Source organism: Apodemus sylvaticus, chromosome 12 (assembly GCF_947179515.1).
Source record: "Apodemus sylvaticus chromosome 12, mApoSyl1.1, whole genome shotgun sequence".
In the NCBI taxonomy this organism is placed as follows: domain Eukaryota; kingdom Metazoa; phylum Chordata; class Mammalia; order Rodentia; family Muridae; genus Apodemus; species Apodemus sylvaticus.
Genome location: NC_067483.1, coordinates 85,530,882 through 85,547,295, shown reverse-complemented (window position 1 = coordinate 85,547,295; position 16,414 = coordinate 85,530,882). Strand labels below are relative to the sequence as shown.

The 16,414-nt window shown below is 42.2% G+C and overlaps 2 protein-coding genes across 2 annotated transcripts in view; both read right to left on the bottom strand.

Annotated features, from left to right (window-relative positions):
- The window catches only part of LOC127697239 (cation channel sperm-associated auxiliary subunit epsilon-like), a 100,883-nt gene extending 86,027 nt beyond the window's left edge, over nt 1-14,856 (bottom strand). Inside the window, exon 1 of the mRNA XM_052200235.1 lies at nt 14,707-14,856. Within this exon, the coding sequence (XP_052056195.1) occupies nt 14,707-14,777 (71 nt within the window). The 5' untranslated portion in view covers nt 14,778-14,856. The remainder of the gene's footprint in view (nt 1-14,706) is intronic.
- The window catches only part of Desi2 (desumoylating isopeptidase 2), a 167,457-nt gene that overhangs the window by 136,663 nt on the left and 14,380 nt on the right, over nt 1-16,414 (bottom strand). The gene's annotated exons all lie outside the window — the stretch shown is intronic.

The window sequence follows — 16,414 nt, the reverse complement described above, 5'->3', positions numbered from 1 at the left end:
GGTAACCAGACGCATGGTAGAATATAAATCAGAATAAGTGAGTTAATTTAAGATATGATATAGTCAAAGAAGAGTCTAGCTCTATGGACAAGGTATCAGTAAATATATGTTGAGTCTGAGTCTTAATTCTAGGAGCATGGGTGGGGGGATGTAGAACCAGACCTAACGTCTATATAAAACATCTTAATATTTTTCTGCCTTCCCTTCTGTTTGATGCTCTATTTCACATCTACTCTGCATATTTAATTGCCATTGGAATGCGTCCACTCCTAAAAAAAATCTTTTTAAGAATGATTTTTTTAAAGATTTGCTTATCCTTATATGTAAGTATACTGTAGCTGTCTTCAGACACATCAGAAGAGGGCGTCAGATCTCATTATGGATGGATGAGCCAGCATGTGGTTGCTAGGATTTAAACTCAGGACCTTCGGAAGAGCAGTCAGTGCTCTTAACTGCTGAGCCATCTCTCTAGCCCCACTCTTAAAATTTTAAGTTAGAAACATTTTTTCCTGTGTGTAGGTGCTGCAGGATGGTCTTTTGCACTGTGTATTCAGATGTTTAATTCTGTGCCCTGAGATCTGGTTGTAGTCCCACCATGGGCATGGCCATGATTATTAAAGAATATCCTGTTTCTATGCTGTGTAAAGAATGCTCTTCAATTACCTGTGATTGGTTAATAAAGAGCTGATCCACCAATGACTGGGTAGAGGAGATAGGAAAGCTGGACTTGCGATTCCCAGCCAGTGGGAGAGCGAAGGGAGGGAGTAATGAGAGGTGGAGAGGAGAGGAAGAGAGAAGAGAATGGAAGGAAGGACTCTGTCATGAGGTCCAGAAGGAGGTCACCATGAGCAGGTGGACAGAAGGAATTTGCCCTGAGGACAGACACACGTAACAGGAGTAGCCAAAGCAAGATTAAATGCAAGCAACAGGCCTATAGCTGGGAAGAACCACACTAGCATAGAGGGTTTGGATAGATGAATATATGCCCAATCATTGTGCTTGAAGATTGTTGAATCAATTTAATAAGACTCTGTTTCTCATTACTTAGAAGCTAAAAAAATCAAACACCTTCAAATTTTCTCCTACATAGGCAGAAGTTGCTAGGAAGCTATTATGTAATTCTTTTGTCAAAATTACAGGAGTCTTAATAGTTCTCTGAATTCTTATTTCAACAGATATTCACCATCATTAGACATTTTATATGGACATGTACGGATCAAAAAAGAAAACACATGCTTTTATATAGCACTATAAATTTGAATGAGAAAGATTTTCACCCTAGTTTCCCCCCCCAGCAACTGAAAACCATCTCTCACTTCCTATGGATTTAATATATGATCCTTTACATTGTATTTGGAAGTGTCAGGAAAAATACAAGTGGCAGTTTTGACATTTTAACTAATAAGAGTTGAAGTATGCAGTGTAATTTGTGAATGTGCTGGTGGCTAGATAAAGGTGCTCCCTTTCCTGACAATTTGCTGGTTACCTGCTCCTCAAAGAATGGGATCAAGGGATGTTGTAAAAGTTGCATATGATTTACTAATCTAGATGGCTCTGTTAATGATAATGCCTTCTCCTTCCTGCTTTCTTCCTTGTGTCAATTACTTAATGTGTTAATGTCGGAAATGGATCTGAGCAGACTTACAGACAAGGGGTGAGCAGATGAGTCATAGCCCTGGCTTTGATTCCTAGCCCTGATTCCTAGCCTCTCAAAAATTAAAGAGCATTAATTGACTAACCCTTGACCTTTCCTTCATTTTGTCATAGATAACTCCCTTCCTAGTTTCATGGCTTTTCCCCCATTTCTACAATTTATGGATTATGCCTTTTAGGTGAACCATTTTTATCTCAAACTCTGTGCCTATTTGTGGATAAACTGAGAAAACATTTTGGGGACTAAAACCGTTCTACTCATTACAGGCTCGGCTCCATACATCTGCTGGAAAGCTAGAGGAAACATATTCTCTTGGCGCACAATCAGAATATTTATAAAACTTCATCACTTACTTGGATCAAGGCGAGCACCAACATATTTCCAAGAGCAGACATCATGTGGACATATCCTGTGGCTATGCAGCCTGGTTAAAACATTACAAGGCCAGGCATGCTGGTACATGCTGTTAGTCCCAACAATCAGGGAGCGTAGTCAGATAGAGCTCCGTGAGTTCAAGGTCAGCCTGATCTACAGAGTGAGTTCTAGGACAGCCAGGATATGTACAGACCCTATCTCAGAATAAAATATTACAAGAGAAGATGTATGTATATGTATGTATGTAAACAAACTGCTGGATCTAGGCATGTTCACACACACCTGTGGAGCTGGAGGACTGGGTGGTGGGTGGTCCAGCCCATTCTAGCCTAAAGAGTGAGACCTTTTCTCAAAAGGCAAAAGAACCCCCCCCTCAACGTATTGATAAATAATTCAAGCATCATAGAGAATGATGTATTAAATCTACCAAAATGCAAATGATGGAAGGATTTCATGTTACTTGTTGTGAGATGTGATTGACAATTCTATAAGGGTAATCTATCAGTTAGAGAATCCTATGAGGAAAGAACAACTCAAAACTATTAGTTAAATGTCTGAAAACTTATTGCTGAATGTGGTAGTAAATGCTTCTCATCCAGTGCTCAGGAGACTGAGGCAGGAGGATCAGCCTGTGCTATACAGTGAGACCCTGTTTCAAAAACAGAGAAAATGGGAGAGAATGCCAGTGAGCTAGAGAGAGAATGTATATCAGAATAAGCCCATCAAGATAGAAGGGATTTTTAAATATGCAAACAGAAAACAGAGATACAAAGAGGAGTATGGCAAGAAAGCTGATGATAAGATTGATCAAGATTTTTAAAAGACACAAATAATATTAACCAAAGGTGTCATAATTATAGGATAAAGCAGATATTAAAAAGGTAATCTCTGAGCCAGTGAGCTGGTTGTCTTAGTGAGGGTTTCCATTGCTGTGAAGACACCATGACCAAGACAACTCTTATAAAGGAAAACATTTAATTAGGGCTGGCTTACAGTTAAGAGGTTTAGTCCATTGTCATCATGGTGGCATGCAAGCAGACATGGTGCTGTAGAGGAACCTTAGAATTCCTCATCTGGATCTGTAGGGAGCAGGAAGACAGTCCAACAAGGCCACACCCATTCCAAGGCCACACCCACTCCAACAAGGCCATACCTACTCCAACAAGGCCACATATATACTCTAATAAGGTCACATCTACTCTAATAAGGCCACACTACTAGTCCCACTACCTATGGGGGCCATTTTCTTTCAAACCATCACAATAGGTCAGCAGGTGAAAGAGCTTGCTGTGTAATCCTGAAAACCCAGGTTTGATTTCTAGAATCCATGTGAAAAGCCAGGTGCAGTGACTCTAGCATACAATGTTAATTAAGACAGGAGGCAGAGACATAATAAGCTGGAATGTGCTAGTACATAATATAGTGACACAGATAGCAAGATGGATCCTGCCTCAAACAAGAACAATACAAGGTATAGGGAGAAAACTGATTGGTGGTTCATGTTTATATTCTCAGCATTTTGGGCCTTAGGCAGGAGGATTATCATGATTGGAGGTCAGCCTGAACTACATCCTAAGTTCGAGGCCAAAGTGTGCTATAGAGTGAGACCCTGTTTTGAAGAACAAACTATACAAACATACATGCATGCATACATACATACATACATGTGTGTACACATGTGTGTAAGGGTCCAAGGTTCACAGAAGAATGATACCCCAGACTCAAACAGTGTGTAAACACAAAGAATGTTTTATTCTGTATGGGTCTCCCATTATCAAGATAGAGAGACCACCAATCGAATGTGCAGGGCAGATTTAAGTACATTAGGGGGATTCCAGAGTAGGTGACCTTTATCATGCTCCACCTCTAGGAACATTCCAGAACCATTACTTGTCTCTTCCCCCACAACATTAAGCTGGCTGGCAACACCCACTCTTCTGATGGGCTACCTCCGGCCTTTGTTCTTTGGAACAATAAGGCGTCTCCACCTTGACTACCAACATTGCCTCAAGGTTTCACCTGACACCCAACAGAGACCTCGCCAGGCTGAAGGCAGGCGACCCGCTGAGATCTGGAGCCAAGAAGACTTCACAGCCCTGCCTTTGATGTGACCGGCTTCTGGGAGGGGTGGCTGATTCCCCCAAGACTATAAAGCTTGTCATAAAAATATTAAAGTTAGTCTTGACCGGATTACCGCCTTGACTCACATCTCTCTCTCGCCTCCTCCTTCCCGTTAACCTCAAAATTCTCTTACAGGCAACCCAGTTCACATGTAGCCGCAGGCGGTTACATATTGGCGCCAGAACGTGGGCAGACCTGATACGGGAGAATTTCCTGAGGTGACCCTATCTAGCGAAGCTTCGCAGAAAAAGTGAAAGGAAAATGGTATCCGCACGGTAAGCAACATAGAGGTCAAATGCTAGCGCTAGTGTAAAATATTATTCTATTGTTGTGAGTGCAGAGGGATACGGGTTTTGCAAGCAAAACTGTGCTGATCCGGCTTGGGTTGATCGATAGGGAAATATGGGACAGGAAAGTTCGCGCAAAATTTGCGCCCGCAATATTCAAGAGTTGCTCCAGGTGAAAGGGATAGGGTTTGAAGAAGGAAGATTGGAGGATTTCTTGGACCAGATATATTCTTGCTGTCCTTGGTTCCAAGAAAAACGAACGTTAAACGAGAGAACTTGGGAAAGAATTGGTAATTCGCTAAAGGCAGCCAAGGCAGACAATATTACTCTCTGCCTCTGGACACTTATAAAGGATATTATAGATGAAGGAGGTTTGGAAGAGTTAGATATTATTCAAGAAATTGAGGAATCTCAAGAAGAAAGCCTGCCAGAGAGGACCCCTGCAAGGGAGGACCCTCCACACCCTAAGTCACATAAACGCAGAGGCAGTGCTGATGAACCAATTGTAAAAAAGACAGCTCATCCCAAAATAAGAGCAACTGAATCTCATGGAGAAGAATGGGCCCCTGTAGCCCCATCTGCTCTGCCTATGACCTTGATGGCAGGAGACGAGATCCAGAGAGGTATGCAGTTACAAAAGTTGGAGTTTGAAATTAAATTGCAGAAATTGACTAATGAATTATAGGAGCTAAAAAGGGTGTCTAATACTAGAGAGAACAATAATTCTGAGACCCGCCAATCGCCATTAGAAAGAGTAATAAGCCAGGCTCGCGGAGAGGGGCAGGATACGTCAGAAATCTTAGCTTTTCCGGTCCTTGAGATTGAAGACCAGGAAAATGTGATTAGACAATATCAGACTTTGGAATTTAAAGTGATAAAAGAATTAAAACTAGCTGTAGCCCAGTACGGCCCGACAGCTCCTTTTACACAGGCGTTATTGGATACTGTGATAGAGTCGAATTTAACTCCACAGGATTGGAGAACAGTGTGTAAGGCCACGTTGTCGGGGGGGGGGGGGGGAGATTTCTTGCTTTGGAGTTCTGAATGGCGTGAGGCTAGCAAAGTGAGGCTAGCAAAAGAACTGCCACCACTAATACTCAGGCAGGCCATCCAGAATGGAATGCTGATATGTTACTGGGAGAAGGTGTATATGAAGGAAATACTAACCAGATGGGGTTTCCCATCGCAGTGTATGCGCAGATTGCGGTGACTGCCCGCCGTGCTTGGAATCTTTTACCATCAAAGGGAGATCCTAGTGGGAATCTAACAGGTGTCAAACAGGCTCCTGATGAACTTTTTCAGGATTTCGTGGATAGATTGCTAAAAACAGCTAATAGAATTTTCGGAAATTCTCAGGCAGAAAATCCGTTGGTTACCCAACTAGCCTACGAGAATGGTAATGCGGCCTGCCGGGAGGCGATTAGACCTCATAGGGGGAAGACAGACTTAGCCGGTTATATTCGTCTCTGTTCTGAAATCGGTCCCTCGTATAATCAGGGTTTAGCAATGGCTGCAGCGTTGCAGGGAACCACCATTCAGGGAATTCTTTCGCAGAGACGAGGAAATAGAAGGTGTTTTAAATGTGGCAGTCTGGGTCATTTTAAAAGTGATTGCCCTGATAACAGCGCTACTATAAACGGGCAATCAGGTTGTTCACCAGGAACATGCCCTAAGTGTAGAAAAGGAAATCATTGGGTGAAGGGATGCAAGTCCAAAACTAATATTCAAGGCAGACCCGTGTCGGGAAACGGGGGGAGGGGCCCGCCCCAGGCCCCGATTCATCCAGGACAGACAGTCTGTGGGGCAACGCAGCTGCTACCGAGCCAAGGAAATCTATCTTTGAACTCGCCAGAGCTACACCAGGGAGCGCAGGATTGGACCTCTGCAGTATATTCCATGCTGTATTAACCCCAGAAATGGGTGTCCAGGTCCTGCCTACGGGAGTTTTTGGACCATTATCTAAAGGAACTTGGGGATTACTGCTAGGAAGAAGCAGTTCTACTGTAAAGGGACTGCAGATTTATCCAGGTGTCATAGACAGTGACTATGAGGGAGAAATAAAAATTATGGCTGCTTCCCCTCATGATGTCATAACTATACCTGCTAATCAAAGAATTGCTCAGCTTGCCCTGGTTCCTTTACATCCACTGCCTTCCAAATTCGTTAAAGATAAAAGAGGAAAGGAGGGCTTTGGCTCCTCCGGAGTGTATTGGGTTCAATCTATCACCAATAAAAGACCTAACCTTAAATTGACTATTGAAGGAAAGAGTTTTGAAGGATTAATAGATACGGGAGCTGATGTTACAATTATTAAAGGACAGGATTGGCCGTGTAGCTGGCCACTGACGGAGACACTTACGCATCTCCAAGGCATCGGATATGCCAATAATCCTAAACAGAGCGCGAGACTTCTAACTTGGAAAGATACAGAGGGAAATTCAGGGCAAATTCGACCTTATGTTATGCAGAATTTGCCTACTACCCTTTAGGGTAGAGACCTTCTATCACAGATGAATTTAATCATGTGCAGCCCAAATGAAATCGCCTCTAAGCAAAAGACAGAGCCAGAATCCTTACCTGCTCAGGGGCTTGGGAATGAAGAGCAAGGCACTAGAAAGTTTAAAAACCCCCAGCCAAACCCTAACTCTAGAAGTCTGGGGCATTTTCGGTAATGGCTACTATCTTGCCTGCATCCCACGCCGATAAAATTCAATGGCTTAGTGATAATCCTGTGTGGGTTGATTAGTGGTCTTTATCTAAGGAGAAATTGGAAGCCGCCTCTTTGCTAGTGCAGGAACAATTGAGGGCGGGACATTTAATAGAGTCTTTATCTCCATGGAACACGCCAATATTTGTTATTAAAAAAAAATCCGGCAAATGAAGATTGTTACAGGATTTAAGAAAAGTTAATGAAACCATGTTGCCCATGGGAACTTTGCAGGCTGGTCTTCCATCCCCCGTGGCCATCCCGAAAGGGTTTCATAAAATAGTCATAGATTTAAAAGATTGTTTCTTTACTATTCCATTGCACCCTGAGGATTGCAAAAGATTCGCGTTCAGCGTTCCTTCTATTAACTTCATAGAGCCTATGAAGAGATATCAATGGACAGTGCTTCCTCGGGGCATGGCTAACAGCCCGGCTTTATGTCAGAAATTTGTAGCACAGGCTATTCAGCCTGTAAGACAGAAATGGCCAGATATTTACTTTATCCATTTCACAGATGATTTTCTAATTGCAGGAAAAAAATCCTCAGACATTGCTTTTATGTTTTAAAGATTTACAGCAAGCTTTGGTCGCTAAAGGATTGCAAATAGCACCAGAGAAAGTTCAGACCCAGGAGCCGTATAATTATCTGGGTTTTAAACTTACAGACCAGGCAATTTTTTCCCAGAAGATAATTATCCGCAGGGACAATTTGAAAACTTTAAATGATTTTCAGAAGTTATTGGGTGACATTAACTGGCTTCGGCCGTATCTAAAGCTTACTACAGGAGAATTACAACCTTTATTTGATATTCTAAAAGGGAATGCTGACCCAACATCCGCTAGATTATTAACTTCAGAAGGACTTTTGGCTTTACAGACAGTGGAGAAAGCTATTGAAAATCAATTTGTTACCTATATAGATTATTCTTTACCTGCTAATTTTTAATACGACTCACTCGCCTACAGGTTTATTATGGCAAAAGGCTCCTATGATGTGGATTCATTTGAGGGTGTCTTCAAGGCGTAATATTTTGCCATATTTTGAGGCGGTGGCCCAAGTAATTATGCTTGGAAGAAAGCAGGCGCTAACTTATTTTGGCAAAGAACCAGATGTTATTATACAATCTTACAGTGTAAATCAGGATGATTGGTTAAAACAGCATAGCACAGATTGGTTGCTAGCTCAAATAGGCTTTGAAGGGAGTATAGATAACCATTATCCTCAAGACAAATTGATAAAGTTTTTAAATATGCATGAGGTTGTATTTCCTAAAATGACATCTTTACAGCCGTTGCATAATGCCCTCTTAATTTTCACAGACGGCTCTTCCAAAGGAAGAGCCGGATATCGTATTAATAATCAGCAGGTGGTTGTAGAGACTCCTGGGCTGTCTGCTCAGTTATCAGAGCTAACAGTGGTGTTGTGTGTCTTTCAATCTGTAAATAGTACGTTTAATCTTTTTACTGACAGTGCTTATGTTGCATTTTCTATACCACAATTAGAAACCTGTGGCACGTTTAATTTTAATACGCCAGCTGGATCCTTGTTTCCACAATTGCAAAGTATCATTCTTGCTAGGAAAAAATCCCTTTTATATTGGTCACATCCGAGCCCACTCAGGTCTTCCTGGACCTCTGGCTCAGGGTAATGAGTGCATCGACAAAGCGCTTATAGGGCAAGCTTTGGCACTTACACCCATAGAATTGGCAAAACGTGATCATGATAAATTTCATCTTTCTAGTCATACGTTGAGACTCCGTCATAAGATCACAAAGGAGCAAGCAAGAATGATTGTAAAACAATGCCCTAATTGTCTCACTTTAGCACCAGTGCCCCACTTAGGGGTTAATCCACGTGGTCTTATGCCCAATCAAATTTGGCAAATTGATGTAACTCATTATGCAGAATTTGGGAAATTAAAATTTATACATGTTTGCATTGATACGTGCTCGGGACTCATTTTTGCCTCCCTGCATTCGGGAGAAGCCTCTAAAAATGTAATTGATCATTGTTTACAAGCCTTTAATACCATGGGATTACCCAAAGTCATTAAGACAGACAATGGACCAGCCTACACTGGTAAGAACTTTATCTCATTTTGCAAGGAATTTAATATAAAACTTAAAACTGGAACTCCTTATAATCCAATGGGGCAAGGAATCGTGGAGCGTGCTCACCGCACCCTTAAAAACTGGCTTCTTAAAACTAAGAAGGGGAACCTATATCCTCCTAGGTCCCCTAAGTCACATCTTGCCTTTGTTTTATTTGTTTTAAATTTTCTCCAAACGGATGCTAAAGGTCAGTCTGCAGCAGACCGACACTGGCACCCAGCTACTTCCAATTCCTACGCCATGGTTAAGTGGCGGGACCCTTTAAATAATACATGGAATGGCCCGGACCCCGTTTTAATCTGGGGGAGGGGGTCCGTCTGCATTTTCTCTCAGGAAGAAGACGGTGCACATTGGCTGCCAGAGAGATTGGTAAGACAGGTAAACATCCCCTAAACTGTTGGTAAGTATAATTAATTCAAAAGGCCGTTTCCAAGCCGCTTTCCACTTACTTGGGAAAGTAAAGTTCCTTTGTATTCTTGCAAATTAAGTTGCAAGCCAGGCTTCTGGCCTGAGAACACTGAATTTCAATTAAACTAAACGTTTTGGGCTTTCTGATACTGACCATACAGGCTTTTCTCTTAATCTCCTTTTATATTTCAAGCAGATAACACTCAGAAGATAAGCTCCTTCAGCAATGGCTCCCAGGTTGAGGATGGGTGGTTATTATAGCCAGCCAGCTCTTATCAGCAGAGCATTCACTCTGCCAGTGGATCACTCAGAAAGGAGGCTGCATGTATTCGGAACTATGCATGTTTGTTAATATAACAAACATGGGCATCAGTTGAGGTGCGAGGCGAGGCACTGCAAGGGAAAAGGAAAAAAAAAAATCCTGTCTCCGAGTTTCCCTGAAAAGCACGCCCAGCTGCATGGGGGTTGACATTGAAAGACTGTCCTTAAAATAAAAAGGCAGTCTATTCCCCCCCCCCCCCCCAAAAAAAGATGTCCTTAACGTTTAAGGGGGTTGGGCCTCTGCTTTCACTCACTGGTTAAAGGCCCGTCATCCATTGGATGAACTTACTTATATCCACTGAGTTGTTAAAAATAAATAATTAAGGGGGAATTGTCTCTTCCCCCACAACATTAAGCTGGCTGGCAACACCCACTCTTCCGATGGGCTACCTCTGGCCTTTGTTCTTTGGAACAATAAGGCGTCTCCACCTTGACTACCAACATTGCCTCAAGGTTTCACCTGACACCCAACAGAGACCTCGCCAGGCTGAAGGCAGGCGACCCGCTGAGATCTGGAGCCAAGAAGACTTCACAGCCCTGCCTTTGATGTGACTGGCTTCTGGGAGGGGGGGCTGATTCCCCCAAGACTATAAAGCTTGTCATAAAAATATTAAAGTTAGTCTTGACCGGATAACCGCCTTGACTCACATCTCTCTCTCACCTCCTCCTTCCTGTTAACCTCAAAATTCTCTTACAGGCAACCCAGTTCACATGTAGCCGCAGGCGGTTACAATTACTGGAGTGTGGGGCCTGAAAACTGTTGTTGGGAAGGTCTGGAAACTGTTGCTGGGAAAGTCTGGAAACTGCTGCTGACCCTTTGTCCTTGCTGCAGACCAGGTGGCTTGGAGCCAGGAGGCTGAGGCCTAGATTTGCCTGGAATTGCCCAGTTCTTGGAAACAGAGATTTAGACCTTGTTTCCTGAGCTGCCAATTTGAAGTCACAGAATCAGTCTAGCTTTCTTATGTGTATGAATGTATGCATGCATGCATATGTATATACATATATGGTTTGTATATAGAGTATAGATGCGTATATAAGTATATATACACATATATCTGGCCTCAGTTGTATAATAGCTTTCAAAAAGTACATCTTACCAAAATTGACGCAAGAAGAATCAAAAAGCCTAAATACTTGTATAGATCCCAGAGGACACAAAGTACTTGTTCCAAATCTCATCTGAAACACAGAGCTCAGAGGCTGAAGAGTGCTACTAAAACTTTCTTTCTTTCTTTTTTTTCTTTTCTTTTCTTTTCTTTCTTTCTTTTCTTTTTCTTTCTTTTTTTCTTTCTTTCTTTTCTTTTCTTTTCTTTCTTTCTTTCTTTCTTTTTTTCTTTCTGAGGCAAACATTATTAAAAAAAATGGAAAAGAGCTAACATCGTGTGGCTGGGTTTCATACGTCTAGTGCTACGCTAAATACAAAGGCAAACTACATAGAGCATGTTGGAGCTTGCCTCTTATCCCTGCACTTGAGAGGCAGACACATTCCTGTGAGTTTGAGACCATATTCTGTTACTCATAGCAAGTTCCAGATCAGCCAGAGAGACCTTGCCAAAGAAAGAAAGAAAGAAAGAAAGAAAGAAAGAAAGAAAGAAAGAAAGAAAGAAAGAAAATGAACGAAAGAAAGAAAATCAAAGAGAGAAAGAAAAAATGAAAAAAGAAAAGAAAGAAAGTAAATAAAAGAGAGAAAGAAAGAAAAAGAAGGAAGGAGGTTGACTGGAGAGATGGTTCAGGGGCTGAAAGTATATATTGTTCTTATGGAGAACTGGAATTCATTTCCAGCACCAATAGTGGGCAGGTAAAAACTGCCTGTATCTGGGTGGTGGTGGTACACCCCTGTAGCTTGTGGGTTTTCTACCCCACTTTAAGCTCTGGGCAGACTGTGCTCCCAGCCCTGCCCAGGTTCTCTTTGGTATTATTTAGCTCAATGGCCCTTCTAAGCCTCTCTCCACTAGCCTGCCCTTCTCTGCACTCCCAGCTCAACTCTAACTCTGCCCTCAGCTCAGTTGCTCAGTTACCTTTAGTCCTAGCTCAATACCCTAGATCTGCCCTCAGCTTAGTTTTGTTTCTAACATCCGGCCTGCTATCCCCCAGGCCTACTCCACCGAAGGCCACTTCACCCAAGCATGGCAGCTCCACTCATGTGGCTGGTGGCTCCTTCTCCTCCACCCTGCCCCTGCCCCCCAAGCCCCCCAAGTATGGGAAACACTTTTCTCCTCCCCTGTGTCTGCTAGCCTGCCTGCAGAGAAAACTGGAAGTTGCACCTATGCCTATTCTGCCAAGCTCATTGGCCGATAGCATCTTTATTGATCGGTCAAGATCCAATCGGGGAGGAACAGGACCTTCAGTGTTCACCTGAAGATTCCTGATCAAAACATCAGAACCACCCTCTAAACACCCCTTTATGTCTCAGCACTCAAAAGCCAGAGGCAGCCAGGCCTACACTGAGAGATCCTGTCTCACAAACAAACAAACAAACAAACAAACAAACAAACAAACAAACAGTAAACTAAAACAAAAACTGCCTGTAATTTCAGCTCCAGGAAATCTGACACCTCTAGCCTTTGGGTGCTGAGCTCACCTGGACACAGGTCATGTCCCTACATATATACAACACATAATAATACAAATAAATGTCTTGTAAAAACCAAACTGAACAGAACAAAACCCAAGGCCCAAATACATAGATACAAACATCCTAAAGTAACTATTTGCAGATTGAATTCAAATAGTCAGGGACACAAACCATAAAGGAGCCAGATTTATACTAAGTAATTGTGAATTAGGAAAATCTACAGATGAAACACACCACAAATATTAAAGAGCATAAATCATATAACTATTTCAAGACATGGAGAAAATGACAAACTTTTGTGTGACTTCAAAATGTAAAAGGGTCTTTAATGCAAGAGACTGCCTACCCAGCGATAGGACACCTATCCTACACTCGGTAGCGATAACTACTCAACAGAGAAACATGACTTGCCATTCATTCCATCAGAAATCCTGAGGAAGAGAGATGTCACTTGGAGGTACTAGGAAGTTCAATAATAAAAAGTAAAATAAGGGGCTAGAGAGATAGCTCAGAGGTTAAGAGCACAGACTGTTCTTCCAAAGATCCTGAGTTCAATTCCCAGCAACTACATGGTGGCTCACAACCATCTGTAAAGGAATCTCGTGCCCTCTTCTGGTGTGTCAGAAGACAGCAATAGTATACTCATCATATATATCAAATAAATAAAATCTTTTTAAAAAAGTAAAATAAAGTCATAGGATTGAGAAGAGGGCTTGGGGCATAGCTCAGATATAGAGCATGTGCTTAGTATGTAACCCTGGGTTCAATCGTGAATGTAAAATAAAGTGGGTGGGGTGGGAGTTATGATGTTTAATATCATCAACTTGACAGTCAAGAATCACTGCATTAGACTCACAAAACACGTTATCTTCTCTGTGAAAAAGAAAAAGGCTTACGAAGTTATCATAGCACAGTGCCTTTGCTTTGTCACAGATCTCTCCTCAATGGCTACTCTTTTATTATGTCTTTTATTTCCATACAGTACGTGTATGCATGTCCACAGAGGACACTATCCTACACTCAGTAGGCACCAGAGTTTCGGACTGTTGTGAGCCAGTGCTCGTAACTACTGAGCCATCTCTCTCTCCAGGCTCTATGCTTGATTTTCAGTTCAGACTTTATTTTTGAACAGAGTCTAACTATAATCCCAAGCTTGCTTTGAATTGGCCCCTTGAATGCTGGGACTCACAGGCACCCACTCAAGTAATACATCCTCTAGGGAAAAAGAGCCCCTCTCTCCTTGTAAAGAAAATGTTACCACTGTTTGATTTGGTTTTTTTGTTTTTTTGTTTTTTTTTTTTTTTTTTTTTTTTTTTTGAGACAGGGTTTTTCTGTGTAGCCCTTGCTAGCCTTGACGCCTTCTCAGTAGACCAGGATGGCCTCAAACTCACAGAGATCCCCCTGCCTCTGCTTCCGGAGTGCTGGGTTTAAAGGCTTGAGCCATCACTGTCTGGCCTAAGGTGCATTTTAACCCATGTGAAACCTAAACTGTTTTGCTATCCCTTTCAAGGTAGAGATCACTGAATACTGAACCATCATACCTGCTTTAAGGATCTCTCAGGACTTCATAAGATCTTCCGTATCTAAATCAGTACTCTATATGGAAATTGATTTATGTTTATACCGTATTTTAGGAAAAATCACTCTGCTTCAACTCCTTAATATAAGTCAGAAGTAATGTGCCCTTCCCTCGCCATTTCTGGTTCTTCTTTGGGGAGGAATGAGGGCACAGGTACAGGAAGAACTTAAGAATTCATCTGAGAAGGGAAAGCTGGGCTTTGATACCCAGCAGCAAATGGAAAAGAAAAATAGTGTGTAGTGGGACATACTCAAAATAAATATATTACTTTCATATATATGTATATATATATACATATATATATATATATAAGTAAAAATACACACACACACACACACATATATATAATCCATCTGTCTCTAAATTTTCTCTGAAATGATCTAAGGCAGCAGCAAGGTGAAGGTACCACCGCAAATTTTCAGAACAGCGTTTCATAGGATTAACCAAAAACTCATCTCTAAAGATTCCCAGAGGGAGCTCATGCTATCTGCTGGGGAGCTGGGGACCAAGGTGGGAGGGTTGGGGGCGAGGGTCTTCAAGGCCAGTGGCCCGGATGCATCTTTCTACCTCCACAGAGCTGAGACACAGCAGCTCAGCCACAGCAACAGCGCCGTCGCCACCACCTGCCGGCCTATCATGGTGCCCACTCCTTCTTTAAGCAACAGCTCCGCAGCTGCAGGGCTAGCAGGCTCCCGCAGCTTCCGTTGGCCCTGCACTGGCCATACACTGGGCACGCGCAGGGGTGGGACGGAGAGCTTAGATGCTCCTGCACGCGGGGAATCTCCTGACTTGCCCTGAAAGTTAGCAGCTGGGTGAACTCATGAACCCAATTTTCAGAACAAAAACTCAGTCTTGAAAAATCAGAGGAGAACTAATAAAAGAGAAATTATAAATGATTATCGCTTTGTTTTTCTATGTAGTCTCCTGTAGCTCAGACCGGCCTTCACCTCTGTGTAGCCTAGGATGGCCTTGAACTCAGGAACTGAAGCAGTAACCAAGAAAGGCTGCTTCCTGGCTTCCGCCCCCCCCCCGGGGGGGGCTTCTTTCTTTCTTTTTCTTTTTCTTTCTTTCTTTCTCTTTCTTTCTTTCTTTCTTTCTTTCTTTCTTTCTTTCTTTCTTTCTTTCTTTCTTTCTCTCTCTTTCCTTCCTTCCTTCCTTCTTCCTTCCTTCCTTCCTTCATTTCTTTCTTTTTTCCTTTCTTTCTTTCTTTTTTTCTTTCTTTGTGGATTTTGTTTTTTCCAGTCAGGGTTTTTCTGTGTAGCCCTGGCTGTCCTGGAACTCACTCCGTAGACCAGGCTCCTTTCTTTCTTTCTTTTTTTCTTTCTTTGTGGTTTTTGTTTTTTCCAGTCAGGGTTTTTCTGTGTAGCCCTGGCTGTCCTGGATGGAACTCACTCCGTAGACCAGGCTGGCCTCTTAAAGGCATGATGACCACTGCTTGGCTGGGGGTGGTGGGGGTGGGGTGTTGTTTCTTATACAGCTCAGGACCATCTGAGCAGCAGTGGCACCAGCCACGGTGAGCTGGACCCTCTCACATCAATTAAGGAGATGCTTCAAAAACTTGCTTAACAAGTTATGGAGTTACTTCCTCCGTTGAGATTACCTCTTCCAAGGTGCCTCTAATTTGTGTCAAGTTGACCAAAGCTAACCAGGGCAGTTCGTATGAAAACTCTCAAGTAATTAATAAAATATTGTATGTAATTTAAAAAATAGAACGAAATTATTTTTTTCTTGTTTTCATGGGGAAAAATGAATAGAAAGGAATGGTCACGGCTGTTCCTGCAGTTAAAAGCCAATTACACGAGAGATCATTTTTGCTTTCAAAGGCTTTGTAAACTTGTGATAAAACTGAAACAAACTCAATTATTGTATAGCAATATTGAGGGAAGCAGTTGAATCTTCGTTCTTTGTATTGTCACGACAAGCAGGAAGCACAGCTTAGCGCTGCGTGCAGTGCAGGTACACTATGTCAACTTAATCCGCAAGTAAAGTCTGCTATTGGGCAAAATATGGGCTGGTATATTTGTCTTATCTGCTGAATTCTACCTCTGAAGAGACTGTTTTGCAATGTATTAATCCCAAAGATTAATACAAAGATTAAGGAGTAAAACCAACCCAAATTATCATGATCAAATTAATTAAAGTAGGCAACTAATTAAAGCAAACATTTTTTTTTTATTCCTATACATTGCCTGCTCCCCCCCTGCCCCAGTTGGGGTTCGAGAGGTCAGTATTGGACATTAGGGAGGTTTTTATAGAACTTGGGTAAGGGGGTTAC